This window comes from Silurus aristotelis (assembly GCF_946808225.1).
Source record: "Silurus aristotelis genome assembly, chromosome: 10".
Classification (NCBI taxonomy): domain Eukaryota; kingdom Metazoa; phylum Chordata; class Actinopteri; order Siluriformes; family Siluridae; genus Silurus; species Silurus aristotelis.
In genome coordinates, this window is record NC_139583.1 from 4414045 (window position 1) to 4432223 (window position 18179).

At 39.1% G+C, this 18179-nt stretch overlaps 3 protein-coding genes across 3 annotated transcripts in view; 2 read left to right on the forward strand and 1 right to left on the reverse strand.

Moving 5' to 3' along the window:
- The window catches only part of LOC310732175 (ras-related protein Rap-2a), a 116263-nt gene that overhangs the window by 73886 nt on the left and 24198 nt on the right, over positions 1-18179 (reverse strand). The gene's annotated exons all lie outside the window — the stretch shown is intronic.
- On the forward strand, positions 1037-8574 carry fam219b (family with sequence similarity 219 member B). Its single transcript, XM_083552523.1, has 6 exons — positions 1037-1197; positions 2556-2658; positions 3344-3422; positions 5325-5399; positions 5626-5668; positions 6641-8574. Exons 1-6 carry the CDS (start codon positions 1129-1131, stop codon positions 6794-6796), a joined length of 525 nt encoding a protein of 174 aa, XP_083408649.1. The 5' UTR covers positions 1037-1128; the 3' UTR covers positions 6797-8574.
- Positions 15439-18179, forward strand: part of LOC310732103 (AT-rich interactive domain-containing protein 3B) — a 68170-nt gene continuing 65429 nt past the window's right edge. Inside the window, exons 1-2 of the mRNA XM_083552402.1 lie at positions 15439-15814; positions 17087-17704. Of these exons, the coding sequence (XP_083408528.1) occupies positions 15779-15814; positions 17087-17704 (654 nt within the window). The 5' untranslated portion in view covers positions 15439-15778. The remainder of the gene's footprint in view (positions 15815-17086; positions 17705-18179) is intronic.

Genomic DNA, 18179 nt, shown 5'->3' on the forward strand with positions numbered 1-18179 from the left:
GGATTTATATTAAAAAAAATTAAAGTTTAATTGTTAAATAAATGTGTACAATAAAATAGTAAAAGAAAATTGCTAAATAAAATTGTAAAATCATAAATGAATCTGTAAAATTGTAAAACCCAGTCATTATGGTTGCACATGTCAGGTCACTCTTAGTGCCGGTCCCAGGCCCGGGTAAATGGGGAGGGTTGTGTTATGAAGGACATCCAGCGTAAAAACATGTGATAAATCAAATATGCAGATCACGAATCAGAGTTTGATAACGGACCAGTCGAGGCCCGGGTTACTAACGACCACCACAGTGGGCTACTGTTGGCCGAAGGAGGAGGAGGAGAGGAGGAACACGTCTACAGAGGCGTCAGGGAAAGGAGAAGTGTAGGAGAGTGGAGGTTCGGTACTGTCCATTGTGGACATTTACTCAACAACTGAATTGTGGCTAATCACACACACACACACACACACACACACACCCCTTACACACACTCGTCACTGTGAAAAGGTACCAAAGACCTTACATCTGGACTGCCTTATGTCTACTTTCTCACTGTCTTATGTCTACTGTTTTTTTTTTTTTTTGTTCTAAACGTCGCACATGTTGCACTTTATTTTGTGTCCCAGTCAGTTTTGTGTTATTTACGTTTATTTACATTCAAATCTATGCCATTTGGCCGACACCTTTATCCAAAACTACTTACATTTTGTCATATTTTTTTTATACAACTGAGCAGTTGATGGTTAAGGATCTTGCTCAGGGGCCCATCAGTGGCAGCTTTGTGCTGCTGGGATATGAACTCACAACCTTTCGATCATACGTGCAAAAGCATAACCACTGAGCTCTCGCTTCTCTATTATTAATTTATGTTGCTTGGTGGAGCACCTTGGTCATGGAGGAACATTATGTACTCTACTCTAAAAGGTTGAAATGAAAATTAAAGCTTTTTTTGGACTGGACTTGAAACATCTCATACAGTATGTGCGAGTCGGCTGAAAGGACTCATATTAAAGAACCGACACATAGATCCGATTTGTTGATCCGACTCATCGACTCGGCTCGTTTGTGAACGCAGCTGGAGTTGCAGTAAACATGAACTATGGCGTGACTGTCAGCTTTATACTTTCGGCTCCAGCATGAACGACATCATGGAGGAACAGGAGAAGGAACAGGGCGGTTTGGTAGCCGGGTCTCCGTCCACAAGAGTACATTTAATTATTTTATTTTATTTTTAAAACCTAGCTAGTTGTGCTAATTTCCAGTTAAGCTTGTATTAGCAAGAGGCTAATGCTTTAGTAGATTTCTTTGCCTGGTGTATTCACAAATATCATTTTAGTCAGTTGCATAAGGGTCTTTAATGTCAGATTTTATTAAAAAATTTTAAAACATTGACATAAACGTGTGAGAAATGTTTTAGACATTAACGGAACGATTTTTCCGGAGATCTCGCGATATTTCGTGCAGAACTGAAATGACGTCATCGACAGTCGATTCACAAATGACACACAAGATTACATTGGGATCAATTCTGATCAATAAAGGTGTAATTATATGTAATCAATAATCATTTATGGTAAGGGAGTAGATTCATCTTTATAATGGCTCATCTTTAATCAATACTAAGGGTGCCAATATTTTTGGAGGGCCCCTATGGAGATTTTATTTCCTTTTTGGCATGATATTGATTTTGTAAGAGGAAAAGAAAAAATATATAATTTGTTTTCAAGCGCCAGGGTGAATCCGGAGTGTCTTCCAGTAATACTGAGCGTGAGACGGGAATATACACGTGATCAGACTTCAGGACCAATACACACACATTCATATTTAGGATCCTCAGTTGACCTACAGGCATGTTTTTGGGACATCGGAGGAAACCGGAGAACCCGGAAGGAACTACTTCTTCTCTGTAACAGTGGATCATCCATCTCCATACCCCCCTGTCCTCTACATCTACCTGCATGTCTTCCCTCACCACATCTATAAACCTCCTCCTTGGTCTTCCTCTTTTCCTCCTTTCTTGGTGGCTCCATCCTCAGCATTCTTCTAACGATATACCCCATGTCTCTCCTCTGCACATGTCCAAACCATCTCAATCTCACCTCACTCGCTTTGTCTCCAAAACGTCCTACATGCACGGTCCCTGTAATAAAATTCTGTCCATCTTTAAGTCCTCCACCTTCAGCTCCACCTTCTGTTGTTGACTGAAAAGGAGTGTGAAAAAGGTGTACCATCCCACAGCTCTCACAAGTTCATGATCGTAGAGAAGAACTATTTGTTGCTCTATGAATTTGTGATTGGGTGAATGACAAAATGCATCTTATTCCTCAACACTTGTTCATGACTTGACAACAGCGTTTGTGCAAAGCGCAACGAACATCTCATGCATATGATATTTAATAAATGACTGCCATTAATGAGTTCAACCAGTACAGATTTCCCCGTCACATTTCTTATCAGGAAACTGATTCAATATGCTTTCTGTAATTTCTCCAAAACATCAGATAAATAAAAACAATGCGCTTCCCTGTATTAAAGATGTTCTCTATTTTTTTCTCTCTAAAAGGCGAGCAGGAGCGGTAAAACGAAGCCGGCCGCGGACGGAGGAAACCGTTCAGTGGAGAAGAGAGGACCGTATATAATGGCCAAAACTATAAACATGAAACTACGTGAGTAGAAACTCTTTGCGGATTAAAGTGAGATTCAAAAGTATTGGGACACCCGACTTTTTCGCCCACGTGCGGGTCTTCCCCAAGCTGTAAGCACAAAGCTAGAGGTGCAGACGTGTATCGGACCTCTTTGGATCCCGTAGCATGAAATCTTCCATTTTCCTAAACTAGGAGAGCCCAATGTGTATGACGATACCCCTGTACACAAAACAAGAAGATATGATTTACATGAGGTGGAGTGGAGGATCTCCTGCTATAGAGCTCAAACCATGTTGAACACCTTATGGAGGGAATTTGAAATCTGACTGCATCCCAGGAATCCTCACCTTCATCAGTACCTCACTTTACTTACACCCTTGTGGCTGAAGGAGCAAAAAATCCCCACACGCACACTTCAAAATCTAGTGGAACATCCTCCCAGAAGAATGGAGCTTCGTGTAACCACAAATGGAGACTACATGTGGAATGGGATGTTCAAAAAGCACATACCAATCTTATGGTCAGGTGTCCACAAACTTTTGTCTATATTGTGCGTGCGCGTGCGTGCGCGTGCGTGTGCGTGTGTGTGTGTGTGTGTGTGTGTGTGTGTGTGTGTGTGTGTGTGTGTGTGTGTGTGTGGTTAGTTAAACATGATAAGTTTTAGGGTCTCACTGTGTGTCTGTGTGTGTGTGTGATTATTTCTCAGAGAGACCCAGAGAGATGGCCAGAAGAGTGTTCAAGAAGAAAGGAGCAGTCATGCAGCAGCCCAGGCATGGAGCTCAGAAGTGAGTGATCACCTGATCTGCAGCTGCTTCAGACTAATAACAGTGATGAGTGAGGAACAGTGAGCAATAATGTGGAATAGTGAGTAATAGTGGCGATTAGTGAGGAAGAGTGGGGAATAGTGAGGAAAAGTGAGGAAGTGTGCGTGTGTTGTTTGATCTCTACAGTGTAACATGTTTAATGGAAACACTTTCTACTGCACTTACTGATGATTTCCTGAGCGAATTTTATACAATTTGCTAAACTCTTTCCCACTATTAGGTGATGGGTTTTCTTTCTTTCGTTCTTTCTTTCTTTCGTTCTTTCTTTCGTTCTGTCTGTCTGTCTGTCTGTCTTTTTTTCGTTCTTTCGTTCTGTCTGTGTCTGTCTGTCTGTCTGTCTTTCTTTCTTTTTTCCTTTTTTTGTAATTTCTTTCTTTCTTTTTTTATTGCTTTCTTTTTCTTTCTCTCATTTTTCTTTCTTTCTTTCTTTCTTTCTTTCTTTCGTTCGTTCGTTCGTTCGTTCTGTCTGTCTGTCTGTCTGTCTGTCTGTCTGTCTGTCTGTCTGTCTTTCGTTCTTTCTGTCTGTCTGTCTGTCTGTCTGTCTGTCTGTCTTTCTTTCTTTTTTCCTTTTTTTGTCATTTCTGTCTGTCTGTCTGTCTGTCTGTCTGTCTGTCTGTCTGTCTGTCTGTCTGTCTTTCGTTCGTTCGTTCTGTCTGTCTTTCGTTCTTTCTGTCTGTCTGTCTGTCTGTCTGTCTGTCTGTCTGTCTTTCTTTTTTCCTTTTTTTGTCATTTCTTTCTTTCTGTCTTTCTGTCTGTCTGTCTGTCTGTCTGTCTGTCTGTCTGTCTGTCGTTCGTTCTGTCTGTCTGTCTGTCTGTCTGTCTGTCTGTCTGTCTGTCTGTCTGTCGTTCTTTCTGTCGTTCTTTCTGTCTGTCTGTCTGTCTGTCTGTCTTTCGTTTGTTCTGTCTGTCTGTCTGTCTGTCTGTCTGTCTGTCTGTCTGTCTGTCTGTCTGTCTTTCTTTCTTTTTTCCTTTTTTTGTCATTTCTTTCTTTCTTTCTTTCTTTCTTGCTTTCTTTTTCTTTCTCTCATTTTTCTTTCTGTCTGTCTGTCTGTCTGTCTTTCTGTCTTTCTTTCTTTCTTTCTTACTTTCTTTTATGCTTTCCTTTCCTTCTTTCCTCTCCTTCTTTCCTTCTTTCCTACCTTCCTACTTATTACATGCAGCTTGTACATTTCACTGAAGTTCAGGACACTTTGGAAGCAGGTCAGATAATTACTCAACATGTGTTTGATCGTATTGAACACTGTTTCTGGTGTAATCAGCAAAAAAAAAAAAAAAAAAAAAAACACTCTATGCAGTATTTTGTCAGCCATTGTGGAATAAACAAAAAAAAAACCATCTATTAAATGCTCATGGATATATTTGAGTTTGTACAGTTTGCGAGCTCTGACTAGTGCACTCTCTGGCCATCCAGTCAAAGGACATGAAAATGCTGACGTTATTGTATGCCTGGTAGGTGGTCCCCGGGTCACCAACTCCCTGATTGGTTAAAGCAACAGCTTCAAGCGAGATGTTCTTTGCATTAAAGGCATTAACACTTGATTTAGAAGCCAGATCCCAGACCCCGGAAACACCTGATGTGAAACTTTAATGTAAACAGACACTTCTAGAAGGAGTACAGCTTAATATGAGTGTTTAATACAAATATATTAAAACATAACTCAGTGATTCCGCAAAATTATAATACACATAACCGGTGTTCACATTCAGATATTTAGAATATTTGACAGATGAGTCTTTCAGATGTCCTGAATCCAGGTTTGGAGAAGGTTTGTAGCAGGTTTGCTCTTCACTATTGATAAATGCTGTATGTTTTCCAGCCATGCATTTAAATTTGTTCTTTTTTTTTTTTACATATATATTTAGTGTGAAGTTTAATAAAGGATATGCAGCCCTCAGTCAGAACGCAGAAGATCCTCTAGTGTCTCTGGACTCGGACAGGTAAAGCGTCTCTCTGTTTTGTGTTTATTCTCGGGTTCATTTGAGTGCAGTGATGATGTCTGTAGTATGCAATCAGAACTTTCACAAAGCACACATTTCTCCAGCATCGTCATGTAGTTATTTGATTTTTGGTCATGACGACAATAAACCTGATGTGTCTAGGAATAAATTTGTGTATTTTTTATTATAACAATCCTGATTAATTTCCCGCCTGTTTCTCCTGCAGTGATGTAGAGCTGGAGTATTCATCTGGATATTCCTCAGCTGAGGTAAGCTGGCATTATATAGACAAAAGTATTGGGACATCCGACTTCTCCATCCATATTTGTACCACAAAGTTGAAGGCATGTCTTTGGAGGCTGTAGCATTTTCCATTCAACTTGAACTAGGAGATCCCAACCTGTTCTCGCATGACCTGATATATCCAGCTCAACGAGGATATGCTTTACATATTGGTTGGAGTGGAAGATCTTGAGTGGCCTCAACCCTGGTTGCATTCACATTACAGAGGCTGCCACCGAGCTTCCACTATTGATAACCTTTGGAACGAATGTGAACGCTGACTGCACCCCAGACCTCCTCGTCTTACCCACATCAGTGCCTGACTTTTTTTCTAACTAGCTGTAGGAGCAAAAATCTCCACAAGCACACTCCAAAATCTACTGCAACAACATCTCGGATGAGTGGAGCGTATTATAGTGGAAAATCGAGTAAATATGGAATGGGATGGAATTTGAGAAGCACATCGGTCATCTTATGCTCAGGTGTCCACAATATTTTGTGCGTCTAGTGTACAAATTTGAGGTTTCTTCGAGGACTTACAAGGAATTTGTTTTGGTGACAGAAGCTTCATGTGCAACTGGGATCTAAATAATTATTTAGAATTTCTTACTACTAAATTGTCATGATATAGTGCCCCCGGAGCTCAGAAGGTTAAGGGCCTTGCTCAAGGGCCCAAGAGTGGCAGCTTGGCGATACCGGGGCTTGAACCCCCCGACCTTCTGATCAGTATCCCAGCACCTTAAACACCTTAAAGAGGAACTACCACTTAATGTGTTGCGCCAAGGCAAAGCTTCAAACGTGAGGTTTTCTTTTTATTGAATCATGTGTTTAAAATATTGTTCTCGTTTGCAGCAAATGAAACAGATGTTAAATTTGAATGTGGTAGAACCTGGTGTATAGACTCCAACATTGAGATACTGATTCTCGTTTTCTCTTTCCTTCGTCTAATCCACCTATAGATTCACCCGGATCTGAGCCGACAGCTGCTAAAAGACGGATACCGACTGGACGAGATCCCAGACGACGAGGATTTGGACCTCATTCCTCCCAAAGCCATGGGTTCCTCCATCTGCTGCTGCTCCTCCGACGGAACCGGGTCGTGCTGCCTGCAGTGAACTCTTCCGCAGAACTTTTTTTTTTTTCTTCTCTCGGCTTTCACTCGGCGACAGGAAGCGGAATCCCGTCTCGGAGAAGGAAACGTCACTGAGGAAAGCTGCATAATGGAACCGCCCGACTTTCTTCCACACCACGGTGGAATGTTTCCAAGTTCCTGCAGTTCCTCTCTCCTGCATGTCACTTATCTCATCTGCATCCTGTTTTCCCCCAACTGACGTTCCGGAGACGCTTTTGGTTCCGGACGATTTTTTTGTTGTTGTTGTTGTTACATTAACACAGCTTTACCGAAAGGTCACAGTGCGAGGGTCGGAATAATATCGAATCGCATGCACGATCGCTGCACGATCTTCCGAATTTTAATTCTCGTCCGTGTTATTGTTACTGAGAACAGACGTATTTTTTTTTATATATAAACTTAAAAATCTGTATAATTTATCGTTTTTGAGACGGGACTATTGCATCAGTACGGCTGAACTTAAGTTCACCCAGAAGTGCCTCGGTTTTGATTTGTTTTTCAGCAGATGGGAAATATCCAGATCCTACAGATGTGGCACGGATTAGGTTCAAAATTACGTTTACTTTCTATCCATCTTGAGGTCAAAACATACTTGATTGCTGAAGTATTCCGGTTTTGTCTCAAACCTGTTATCCCGGCATAGGAAGCCGGAGCGTTTGATGGGCATTTCGAACGCTCCGATAATTGCCGTCATCCTGGAAGCCTTGCCTTCCGGTCACCATCTTTATTTATTTATTAATAAAGTTTTGCCCACTGCTCAAATCTCGAATATTAGATGTTTCCACATTTGGAAAACTTTTGGAAACCTACCTAAAAATTATCTAATGTTATTGAGTAAAATAAAGTTAATAATAGGTCATTAAGAACATTCAGTCGAAACAGGAGAACGAGGGATGGAGCAGGATCTCCTTCTCCTCCTCCTCCTCGTCCTAAAAGCTTCTATATCTCAATCATCATCTGGCTTTGAAACACTCTCCAAATCCAATATCCGATCACACATTGATTGACACACAAAAAGTTTGTGGACACCTGACTGTAAGATTCCAATGTGCTTTTTGATGTTCTACTAGATATTGCAGTGAGCAGATCTTCCACTCCAACCCATGCAAAGCATATCTTTATCCAAAGATCGTTCTCCACGCTTGTCCAACATTGTTCTCTGAGAACCTCGTAGGGCTGGAAAAGTCAGGTGTCCTAACACTTTTGTCCGTTAATTGAAGCTTGGAACAAGACCTGAGCACAGAGATCCAGAGTGAGTATTTCAGAAGAAAGATATAACCTGAGATGTTTCCACCCCATGATGGAAATTTATGTTTTTGCATGACGTAGCACTGAAAGCCCTCGTACACGATTCTAACGTTGCTTTCTTTCATGTGAACTTGAGGAAATTTTAGTCAACATGTTTCTTACACTTTAAGCTTCACAATAGTAAAATGGACAGACTAGCGAGAGACGGCTGCCTGGAGAGACCAGTATTCTTTACTCTTTTTTTTTTCTTTCACTGATGCGTGAGGAAAACCGCAGTAAACCGTCTCTTTTTATATCTACTTAACACTATTACTGTTGTAGTTCGCTCGCTTTGTTTTTAACTCGCGTATCGATTGTGTGTTTTGTGATATTTGCCTTTTTTTTGGGGGGGGTTGGATTTTGTTTACATTATTCAGGCTCAGAGATTAAGTGTCCACGGCTTATAAGACAATTCACAAGGATTTTTTTTTTATTTATTTATGTAAATAAAGAGGGTTGCCTTAAACGAAAAAATTCTGCGATTCACCTGAAAGGCATATAGAGGGCGCTAAAAATTGCAGACGGCCCTTTTTTATTATTATTATAATTATTATTATTATTGTTATTATTATTACTATTATTATTGTTATTATTATTATTATTTTGAACCAGTGATCTGTTAAACAAGACATTCGTCTACAGAATTAGGTCCACGCTTGATCTAACAGATGATCGGTATTGTGTGTGTTTGTGTGCCCACCACACGTCCGTTGTTATCAGGTTGTGTGTTTTAGCTACCCTGAAACATGGTATCTAGCAGAATCTAATAGTACACAGTGAGGAAAGTGGTTTGTTAAGTGCACTGTACCAGGTGCTTGTTCATCCCTAAGGGTTGTAAAGCAGACGATATGCGTATCCAGATCGCGACACGAGGTGCTTACGCCACCATGCTTCATCCACTTCAGGCGTTTGGACCCATGTGTGATATGAATCGGTTGTTTGTGAAACGCACACTGATCAAATACGACCATCTGTCACCCAGTCGAATCGACATAGTTTATAAAAGCGTTTTACATCTACACTGACGTGCGCAGTGCAGCAGAGGAAAGACAAATAGATCATACTGCCCCCTACAGGTAAATTAAGTTATAAAACGTACGGGACATATACGTATAACGTACTTTTTATTTATTACCAGAAACGTAATATCAAGGAAATGTTTTCATACGTGTAGGAGGCTTTTCAACACGTCCCGTTCGCGCGCCTGTTTTGTGTAGTTACGAAATTAAACCCGCAATAACGGCGAGAAAAATGTTTTTTTTCATTCTGCGATCGTTAAAAAAGTTAAGAGGAATTCGCAAGTAAATGAGCAATTAATCCAAATCGTTAGTGATCACCGATCAACTGTGATCTTTTGCACCCCTAAAAAGATACAATTAATATATATACGTGTGTGTGTGTGTGTGTGTGTGTGTGTGTGTGTGTGTGTGTGTGTGTGTGTGTTCCAGCGTCACTGAGCATCGAGTGGACATATAGAATATAGGAAATGAACCATGACAGGTTTTCTTATTACTCAATTTACCTGTAGCTACAATACGAGATCTTTTTCTTTACATTATGGTCAAAAAAAAAAAAGAAAAATCCTTTATTTTAAATGAAAATGTATTAATGACACGTTTGTGTGAGGAAATAGAGAGGGACGTGCTTGCTTAGTAAGCAAGTGCTTTTTTACTGTGTTGATGCTGTGTGTGTGTGTGTGTGTGTGTGTGTGTGTGTGTGTGTGTGTGTTTGAGTGGTTGATGTGGACTGTTGCACTTGAACTTTTCCTCTCGTTCACTATGCAACTAATCAGACAATCTTTTTATTCCTCACCCTCCAAGTAGCAATCATTGAGCGTTACTCAGATTTTCACGCAATAACGTCACTTTGTTTTTGTGATTGTGGATTTTTTTTTGTATCTACATATAAATAAACAGTATATGGACAAGTTTGTGGACACCTGACTCACATCTCATTTCACATTAAGATCTTATTTACTGCACTCATCTGGAAAGATTAGATTCTGTGGCGATTTATTCGACCGTAAGTCTGTAAGTAAAGTCAGGTACTGATGTACGTGATGTGAGGAGACCTGGGATGCTGTCATCGTGCACATTCATCTCAATAAGGCTGAGGTCTATAGCATTCAAGGTCTTCACATCTATGAGATAAGTATATCTTCATGGAGCTGGGGCATTTTGTGCACAGGAGCATTGTCATGCTAGAACAGGTTTTGGATCTTCTAGCTCAAATGAAGGAAAGATTTCTATCTACAGTATCCAAAGACGTCCTATACGATTGTGTGCCTCCAACTTTTTTGGACTCACATATGTATGAAAAAGAGGGGGGTCCCAATACTTTTGTCCATATAGTGAATATAAGGACTGTTGGTGTTAAACACATCTGAATGACAAGTAATCAGTAACTATTATTTAAGATGAAATAAAATATTACATAAATACATGTACAGTGGATTTCAGTGAGAAGTATATTTTCAGGGAGAAACAGGAATCAATCATCAAACACAGCCTGTGTTGTTTTATTTGACCACAAGGGGGCGACCGTGAGTTAGAAATGGATTCATGAACTCGATAAAATCAAAAAACACTACACGGTTCTCCTGATTTCTCTCCTCTATACATAAATATCTTGTTTTATTTACTTTATTCTTCACGTAATGTTTTATTTAAGCGTGTGTTAAATGCTGTAGGATTATATATAGATGATACGTTGTCTTTTGTTCTTTTGCTGTTTGTCATTTTGTAAAATCACTTTCAACATGCTTTAAATAATAATAATATTAATAATAATAATAATGATCATAATAATAATCATCAATATAATAATTTTGTCTGTGTTGTTTTTCTTTGGTCACACTGATTGTTTCTTCATATATATATATATAGTATACAGCATATATATTATATAGTATACGGTATATGTTAATGAGTATAGACTATACAGTATATTATATACAGTACAGACCAAAAGTTTGGACACACCTTCTCATTCAAAGAGTTTTCTTTATTTTTATGACTATGAAAATTGTAGATTCACACTGAAGGGATCAAAACTATGAATTAACACATGTGGAATTACAGTGAGGAAAATAAGTATTTGAACACCCGGCTATTTTGCAAGTTCTCCCACTTAGAAATCATGGAGGGGTCTAAAATTGTCATCGTAGGTGCATGTCCACTGTGAGAGACATAATCTAAAAAAAAAATTAGAGAAATCACAATGTATGATTTTTAAACTATTTATTTGTATGATACAGCTGCAAATAAGTATTTGAACACCTGTCTATCAGCTAGAATTCTGACCCTCAAAGACCTGATAGTCTGCCTTTAAAATGTCCACCGCCACTACATTTATTATCCTAAATTAGATGCACCTGTTTGAGGTCGTTAGCTGCATAAAGACACCTGTCCACCCCATACAATCAGTAAGAATCCAACTACTAACATGGCCAAGACCAAAGAGCTGTCCAAAGACACTAGAGACAAAATTGTACACCTCCACAAGGCTGGAAAGGGCTACGGGGAAATTGCCAAGCAGCTTGGTGAAAAAAGGTCCACTGTTGGAGCAATCATTAGAAAATAGAAGAAGCTAAACATGACTGTCAATCTCGCTCGGACTGGGGCTCTATGAAAGATCTCACCTCGTAGGATCTCAATGATTCCAATGAAGGTGAGAAATCAGCCCAGAACTACACTGGAGGAGCTGGTCAATGACCTGAAAAGAGCTGGGACCACCGTTTCCAAGGTTACTGTTGGTAATACACTAAGACGTCATGGTTTAAAATCATGCATGGCACGGAAGGTTCCCCTGCTTAAACCAGCACATGTCCAGGCACATCTTAAGTTTGCCAATGTCCATTTGGATGATCCAGAGGAGTCTTGGAAGAAAGTCATGTGGTCAGATGAGACCAAAATAGAACTTTTGGGTCATAATTCCACTAAACGTGTTTGGAGGAAGAAGAATGATGAGTACCATCCCAAGAACACCATCCCTACTGTAAAGCATGGGGGTGGAAGCATCATGCTTTGGGGGTGTTTTTCTGCACATGGGACAGGGCAACTGCACTGTATTAAGGAGAGGATGACCGGGGCCATGTATTGCGAGATTTTGGGGAACAACCTCCTTCCCTCAGTTAGAGCATTGAAGATGGGTCGAGGCTGGGTCTTCCAACATGACAATGACCCGAAGCACACAGCCAGGATAACCAAGGAGTGGCTCTGTAAGAAGCATATCAAGGTTCTGGCGTGGCCTAGCCAGTCTCCAGACCTAAACCCAATAGAGAATCTTTGGAGGGAGCTCAAACTCCGTGTTTCTCAGCGACAGGCCAGAAACCTGACTGATCTAGAGAAGATCTGTGTGAAGGAGTGGTCCAAAATCCCTCCTGCAGTGTGTGCAAACCTGGTGAAAAACTACAGGAAACGTTTGACCTCTGTAATTGCAAACAAAGGCTCCTGTACCAAATATTAACATTGACTTTCTCAGGTGTTCAAATACTTATTTGCAGCTGTATCATATAAATAAATAGTTACAAAATCATACATTGTGATTTCTGGATTTTTTTTTTTAGATTATGTCTCTCACAGTGGACATGCACCTACGATGACAATTTCAGACCCCTCCATGATTTCTAAGTTGGAGAACTTGCAAAATAGCAGGGTGTTCAAATACTTATTTTCCTCACTGTATATATGGAATTATATACATAACAAAAAAGTGTGAAACAACTGAAAAATGTCATATTCTAGGTTCTTCAAAGTAGCCACCTTTTGCTTTGATTACTGCTTTGCACACTCTTGGCATTCTCTTGATGAGCTTCAAGAGGTAGTCACCTGAAATGTTCTTCCAACAGTCTTGAAAGAGTTCCCCGAGAGATGCTTGGCACTTGTTGGCCCTTTTGCCTTCACTCTGCGGTCCAGCTCACCCCTAAACCATCTCGATTGGGTTCAGGTCCGGTGACTGTGGAGGCCAGGTCATCTGGCGCAGCACCCCATCACTTTCCTTCTTGGTCAAATAGCCCTTGATGCCTTCAGTGTGACTCTACAATTTTCATAGTCATGAAAATAAAGAAAACTCTTTGAATGAGAAGGTGTGTCCAAACTTTTAGTCTGTACTGTATAACATATAGTATATGGTATACAGCATATATATTATATAGTATACGGTATATGGTAATGAGTATAGATTATACAGTATATTATATATAACATATAGTATATCATATATATTATATAATATATGGTAATGAGTATAGAGTATATTGTATATAACATAGTATATATTATATAGTATACAGCATATATATCATGTAGTTAATGGTAATGAGTAAAGAGTATACAGTATAGTATATAGTATACATTATACAGCATATACATTATATAATATACGGTATATGGTAATGAGGATAGAGTATAGAGTATATTATATATAAAACATAGTATATGCTATATAGTATACGGTATATGGTAACGAGTGTAGAGTATACAGTATATGATATAGATTATAGTATATATTATATAGTATACGGTATATGGTCATGAGTGTAGAGTATACAGTATATTATATAGATTATAGTATGTATTATATAGTATACGGTATATGGTAACGAGTGTAGAGTATACAGTATATTATATAGATTATAGTATGTATTATATAGTATACGGTATATGGTAATGAGTGTAGAGTATACAGTATATTATATAGATTATGGTATATATTATATAGTAAACGGTATATGGTAACGAGTGTAGAGTATACAGTATATTATATAGATTATAGTATGTATTATATAGTATACGGTATATGGTAACGAGTGTAGAGTATACAGTATATTATATAGATTATAGTATGTATTATATAGTATACGGTATATGGTAACGAGTGTAGAGTATACAGTATATTATATAGATTATAGTATGTATTATATAGTATGCGGTATATGGTAATGAGTGTAGAGTATACAGTATATTATATAGATTATAGTATGTATTATATAGTATACGGTATATGGTAACGAGTGTAGAGTATACAGTATATTATATAGATTATAGTATGTATTATATAGTATACGGTATATGGTAACGAGTGTAGAGTATACAGTATATTATATAGATTATAGTATGTATTATATAGTATGCGGTATATGGTAATGAGTGTAGAGTATACAGTATATTATATAGATTATAGTATATATTATATAGTATATGGTATATGGTAATGAGTGTAGAGTATACAGTATATTATATAGATTATAGTATATCATATATATTATATAGTATACGGTATATGGTAATGAGTATAGAGTATACTGTATATTATATAGATTATAGTATATCATATATATTATATAGTATACGGTATATGGTAATGAGTGTAGAGTATACAGTATATTATATAGATTATAGTATATATTATATAGTATACGGTATATGGTAATGAGTGTAGAGTATACAGTATATTATATAGATTATAGTATATATTATATAGTATACGGTATATGGTAATGAGTGTAGAGTATACAGTATATTATATAGATTATAGTATATATTATATAGTATACGGTATATGGTAATGAGTGTAGAGTATACTGTATATTATATAGATTATAGTATATCATATATATTATATAGTATACGGTATATGGTAATGAGTGTAGAGTATACAGTATATTATATAGATTATAGTATATATTATATAGTATATGGTATATAGTAATGAGTGTAGAGTATACAGTATATTATATAGATTATAGTATATCATATATATTATATAGTATACGGTATATGGTAATGAGTGTAGAGTATACAGTATATTATATAGATTATAGTATATATTATATAGTATATGGTATATAGTAATGAGTGTAGAGTATACAGTATATTATATAGATTATAGTATATCATATATATTATATAGTATATGGTATATGGTAATGAGTGTAGAGTATACAGTATATTATATAGATTATAGTATATATTATATAGTATGCGGTATATGGTAATGAGTGTAGAGTATACAGTATATTATATAGATTATAGTATATATTATATAGTATACGGTATATGGTAATGAGTATAGAGTATACAGTATATTATATAGATTATAGTATATCATATATATTATATAGTATACGGTATATGGTAATGAGTGTAGAGTATACAGTATATTATATAGATTATAGTATATATTATATAGTATGCGGTATATGGTAATGAGTGTAGAGTATACAGTATATTGTATATAACATAGTATATGGTATATAGTATATAGAATGTGGGCGGTGCTTTGGTTGAAAGGGCGTGGTTTGGGTGAGTAAGGGGGGCGGGGGCGGGCCTGGGTGTTCCTGCGAGCGCGAGACACACAGCCGGAGCGCTCCAGGCGTGAGGACGTTATGTGATCGGGGTCTCCACGTTTCCGTGCTCTTGCGTCGCGTGAATCTTCTTTTTATTTTAATTATTTTATTTTATTTATTTCAGGCGCCCGGTTGGACTCCGTCAACTGTTTTTACCCCGTAGTTATTGTTGACGCCTCGAGCAATTAAACAAACAAAAATAAATAAAATAAAAATTGAGCCGGGGTCAGTTGAGAAGTTGCGTGCGCGTGATCGCTCGCTCGCGTGCGGACGGTCGGAGCGGTCGCGGAACGGTGAAGCACGCGAGGAACAGGGCGAGGAGCCGAAGGGATGGTGGACAACTCCAACAGCGGCAAGACCCAGATGGTGAGTAGGACCTAGCTGAAAGTCCTCCAAACGTGGTCGCGAGCTGTTGTGTTCTTATGATATCCATTTAATAAACGCATGCCATTTTATTTATTAATTTTATTTATTATTCATTTGTTCATCTCCACTTTAGTGGAAAATATAAAACCCTCTTCAAAACCCATTTCATTTCAAAATTCTAAAAGTAATTTTATTATTAATATTTACCATTGAACTCCGACCTTTCCTACTATCACTGAACGTACTAAATAGTACGCAAGTAAACATAGTAGGCTATGTAAGCAGCGGTCGCGTGCTCGCCCGTCGCCATGACTACGCTCCATACTGCGTTCTAGCGTACTAAGAAGTGTGCATCGCCTGCACAGTGTTTTCATAGTACAGTACTGTAGTACACATGCTTCTCTGGAGCTTGTGTTCAGGGTTTCCTTCGCAATTCATCTGACCACAAATGACGTAGCACGTGATCTCTAATTATACATCACTGTGTGGATTTATTTATAGCTGCATTACTATGTTTAAATATGTATATTCATTAAAAATGAACCAGCACATGGGAATTATTATATACATTTACATATACTTTTGGATTTTTCTTCTCCCCAGGATGTGTAAATCTTAATGCAATTCTGTCAGCAAATTAAAGCAACCAAACCTATTAACATCCTTCTTCCTACATTCTGTAAAACTGCTATTGATCATATATCAGTTGAGTTGAAGTTTTCTATAGTGGCCTCTCTTTTTCAGGAATAGTGATCAGTCGCTCCGATCACTCGTCAAATAACAAAAACGCCTAGAAATGTTGTTTTACCGCTAATCTTTGGATCCAGCTCATGATAATTGGAGATCAAAGGCGGACGTATAATTTATGCCCACCTTTTGGCTGTCTGTCGAAATCCTGACACGCAATTACACCTAGAAAGCCTTGTGCTGGCTCATGCATTATTTCAGAGAGAATAGCTCCAGGCTGAGATATTGATCTGGGGCACTCAGCAATGCATTATAGATCGGAGACGGAGAAATATTCATCTGGTTTGATTTGCGTTGGGACGCGAACGTTACTCTGAAAGGTGACCGCGCGCCGTATCAAGAAACGTGAGATGTTTCTGTTGTCAGATTGCTGCTGTCATTTTGACGATCGGATTTAGACGATTTGGTTTCACGGGGATCTTCACAAGCAGCTAAGATGTAATTAGAGTTGCATGTTTATGGCAGGTCATTGACGACTATGCGACTTCCTCCCTTCCAAACCCCACCCTTTCTTCGTTCTCTCAGGAGAGCAGTTTAGGAGGCAGTGTTTACCCTCAGGGAGGTGCAGCGGGGGTGAAGCTCGAAGCAGTGATGGAGCATTTGCAGCGGCAGCAGCAGGCGCGCTTGGAGATGGAGCGCAAGGAGCGGCGTCTGAGGGACGCTCGTCTGATGTACGCGCAACAAGTGGCCGCTCAGCACGCCATCCTGGCGGCGGCTCGGGCCTCGGCTATGGGCAACAGCGGAAAGGCCCAGGTTCACGGGGTCGCCCTGGAGAGACCGGATGACATCGCGCGGGGCAGGGACTCCGGTGATGATGACGACGAAGACGTCGATGCCGATAACGACGATGAAGAGGAACCGATGGCTGACGAGGGCAGCGAGGAGGATGAGGTGGACGACGGCCCAGTGAGCGGGCTGGAGTTTTTGCGCAAGCAGACGCTGGCGCTGCAGCAGAGCGCCATGGCCAGGCAGTTTACAGGCTACGCTGCAGCATCGGCGCCGCCAGCCAGGATTCAGAGGGACGACGTGTCTCCCATCAGGGTCAAACAAGAGCCGGAGGGTGACCTTTCACCTGCTGATCCGCAGACGGCCGCGTCTCCGACTGAACAGGCCGACTGGGGCTACGACGAACACTTTAAACAGGTAGGAATTACAGAGTCCACTTTTATCATCCTTTATCAGCAGAAAGAATCATGCAAACGAATGTTATTTAACCACAGTGCTTCCTGAATTGCTGTTTTAGTTATTATTGAAATGAATGGTGCTGTTACACAGATTAGTCAATCTTATGTTTAGTATATTTGACACAATTTGTACATAATTGTGTAATCCAAAGAACATTGCTATTAACACAGTGTATACTTAAAATACTTGTTCTGACACTTAAAAAAAACTGCTTCATTCATCGGTCCAAATTACGGTTCTTGGCACACGAACAGACGTGCTTTCAAGTCGCAATGAAATAAATACACATCGGAAACCTGTTCCAGTCACAATAGCTTTAAGCCCTTTTACACACAAAAAAACAACGTATGATTCACGTTCTGCGGGTGAGTCGATTCCAGGTTTTTCCTCATTGTAATCGAGTTTCACTTGCGAGCAAAACCGAGACCTGGTT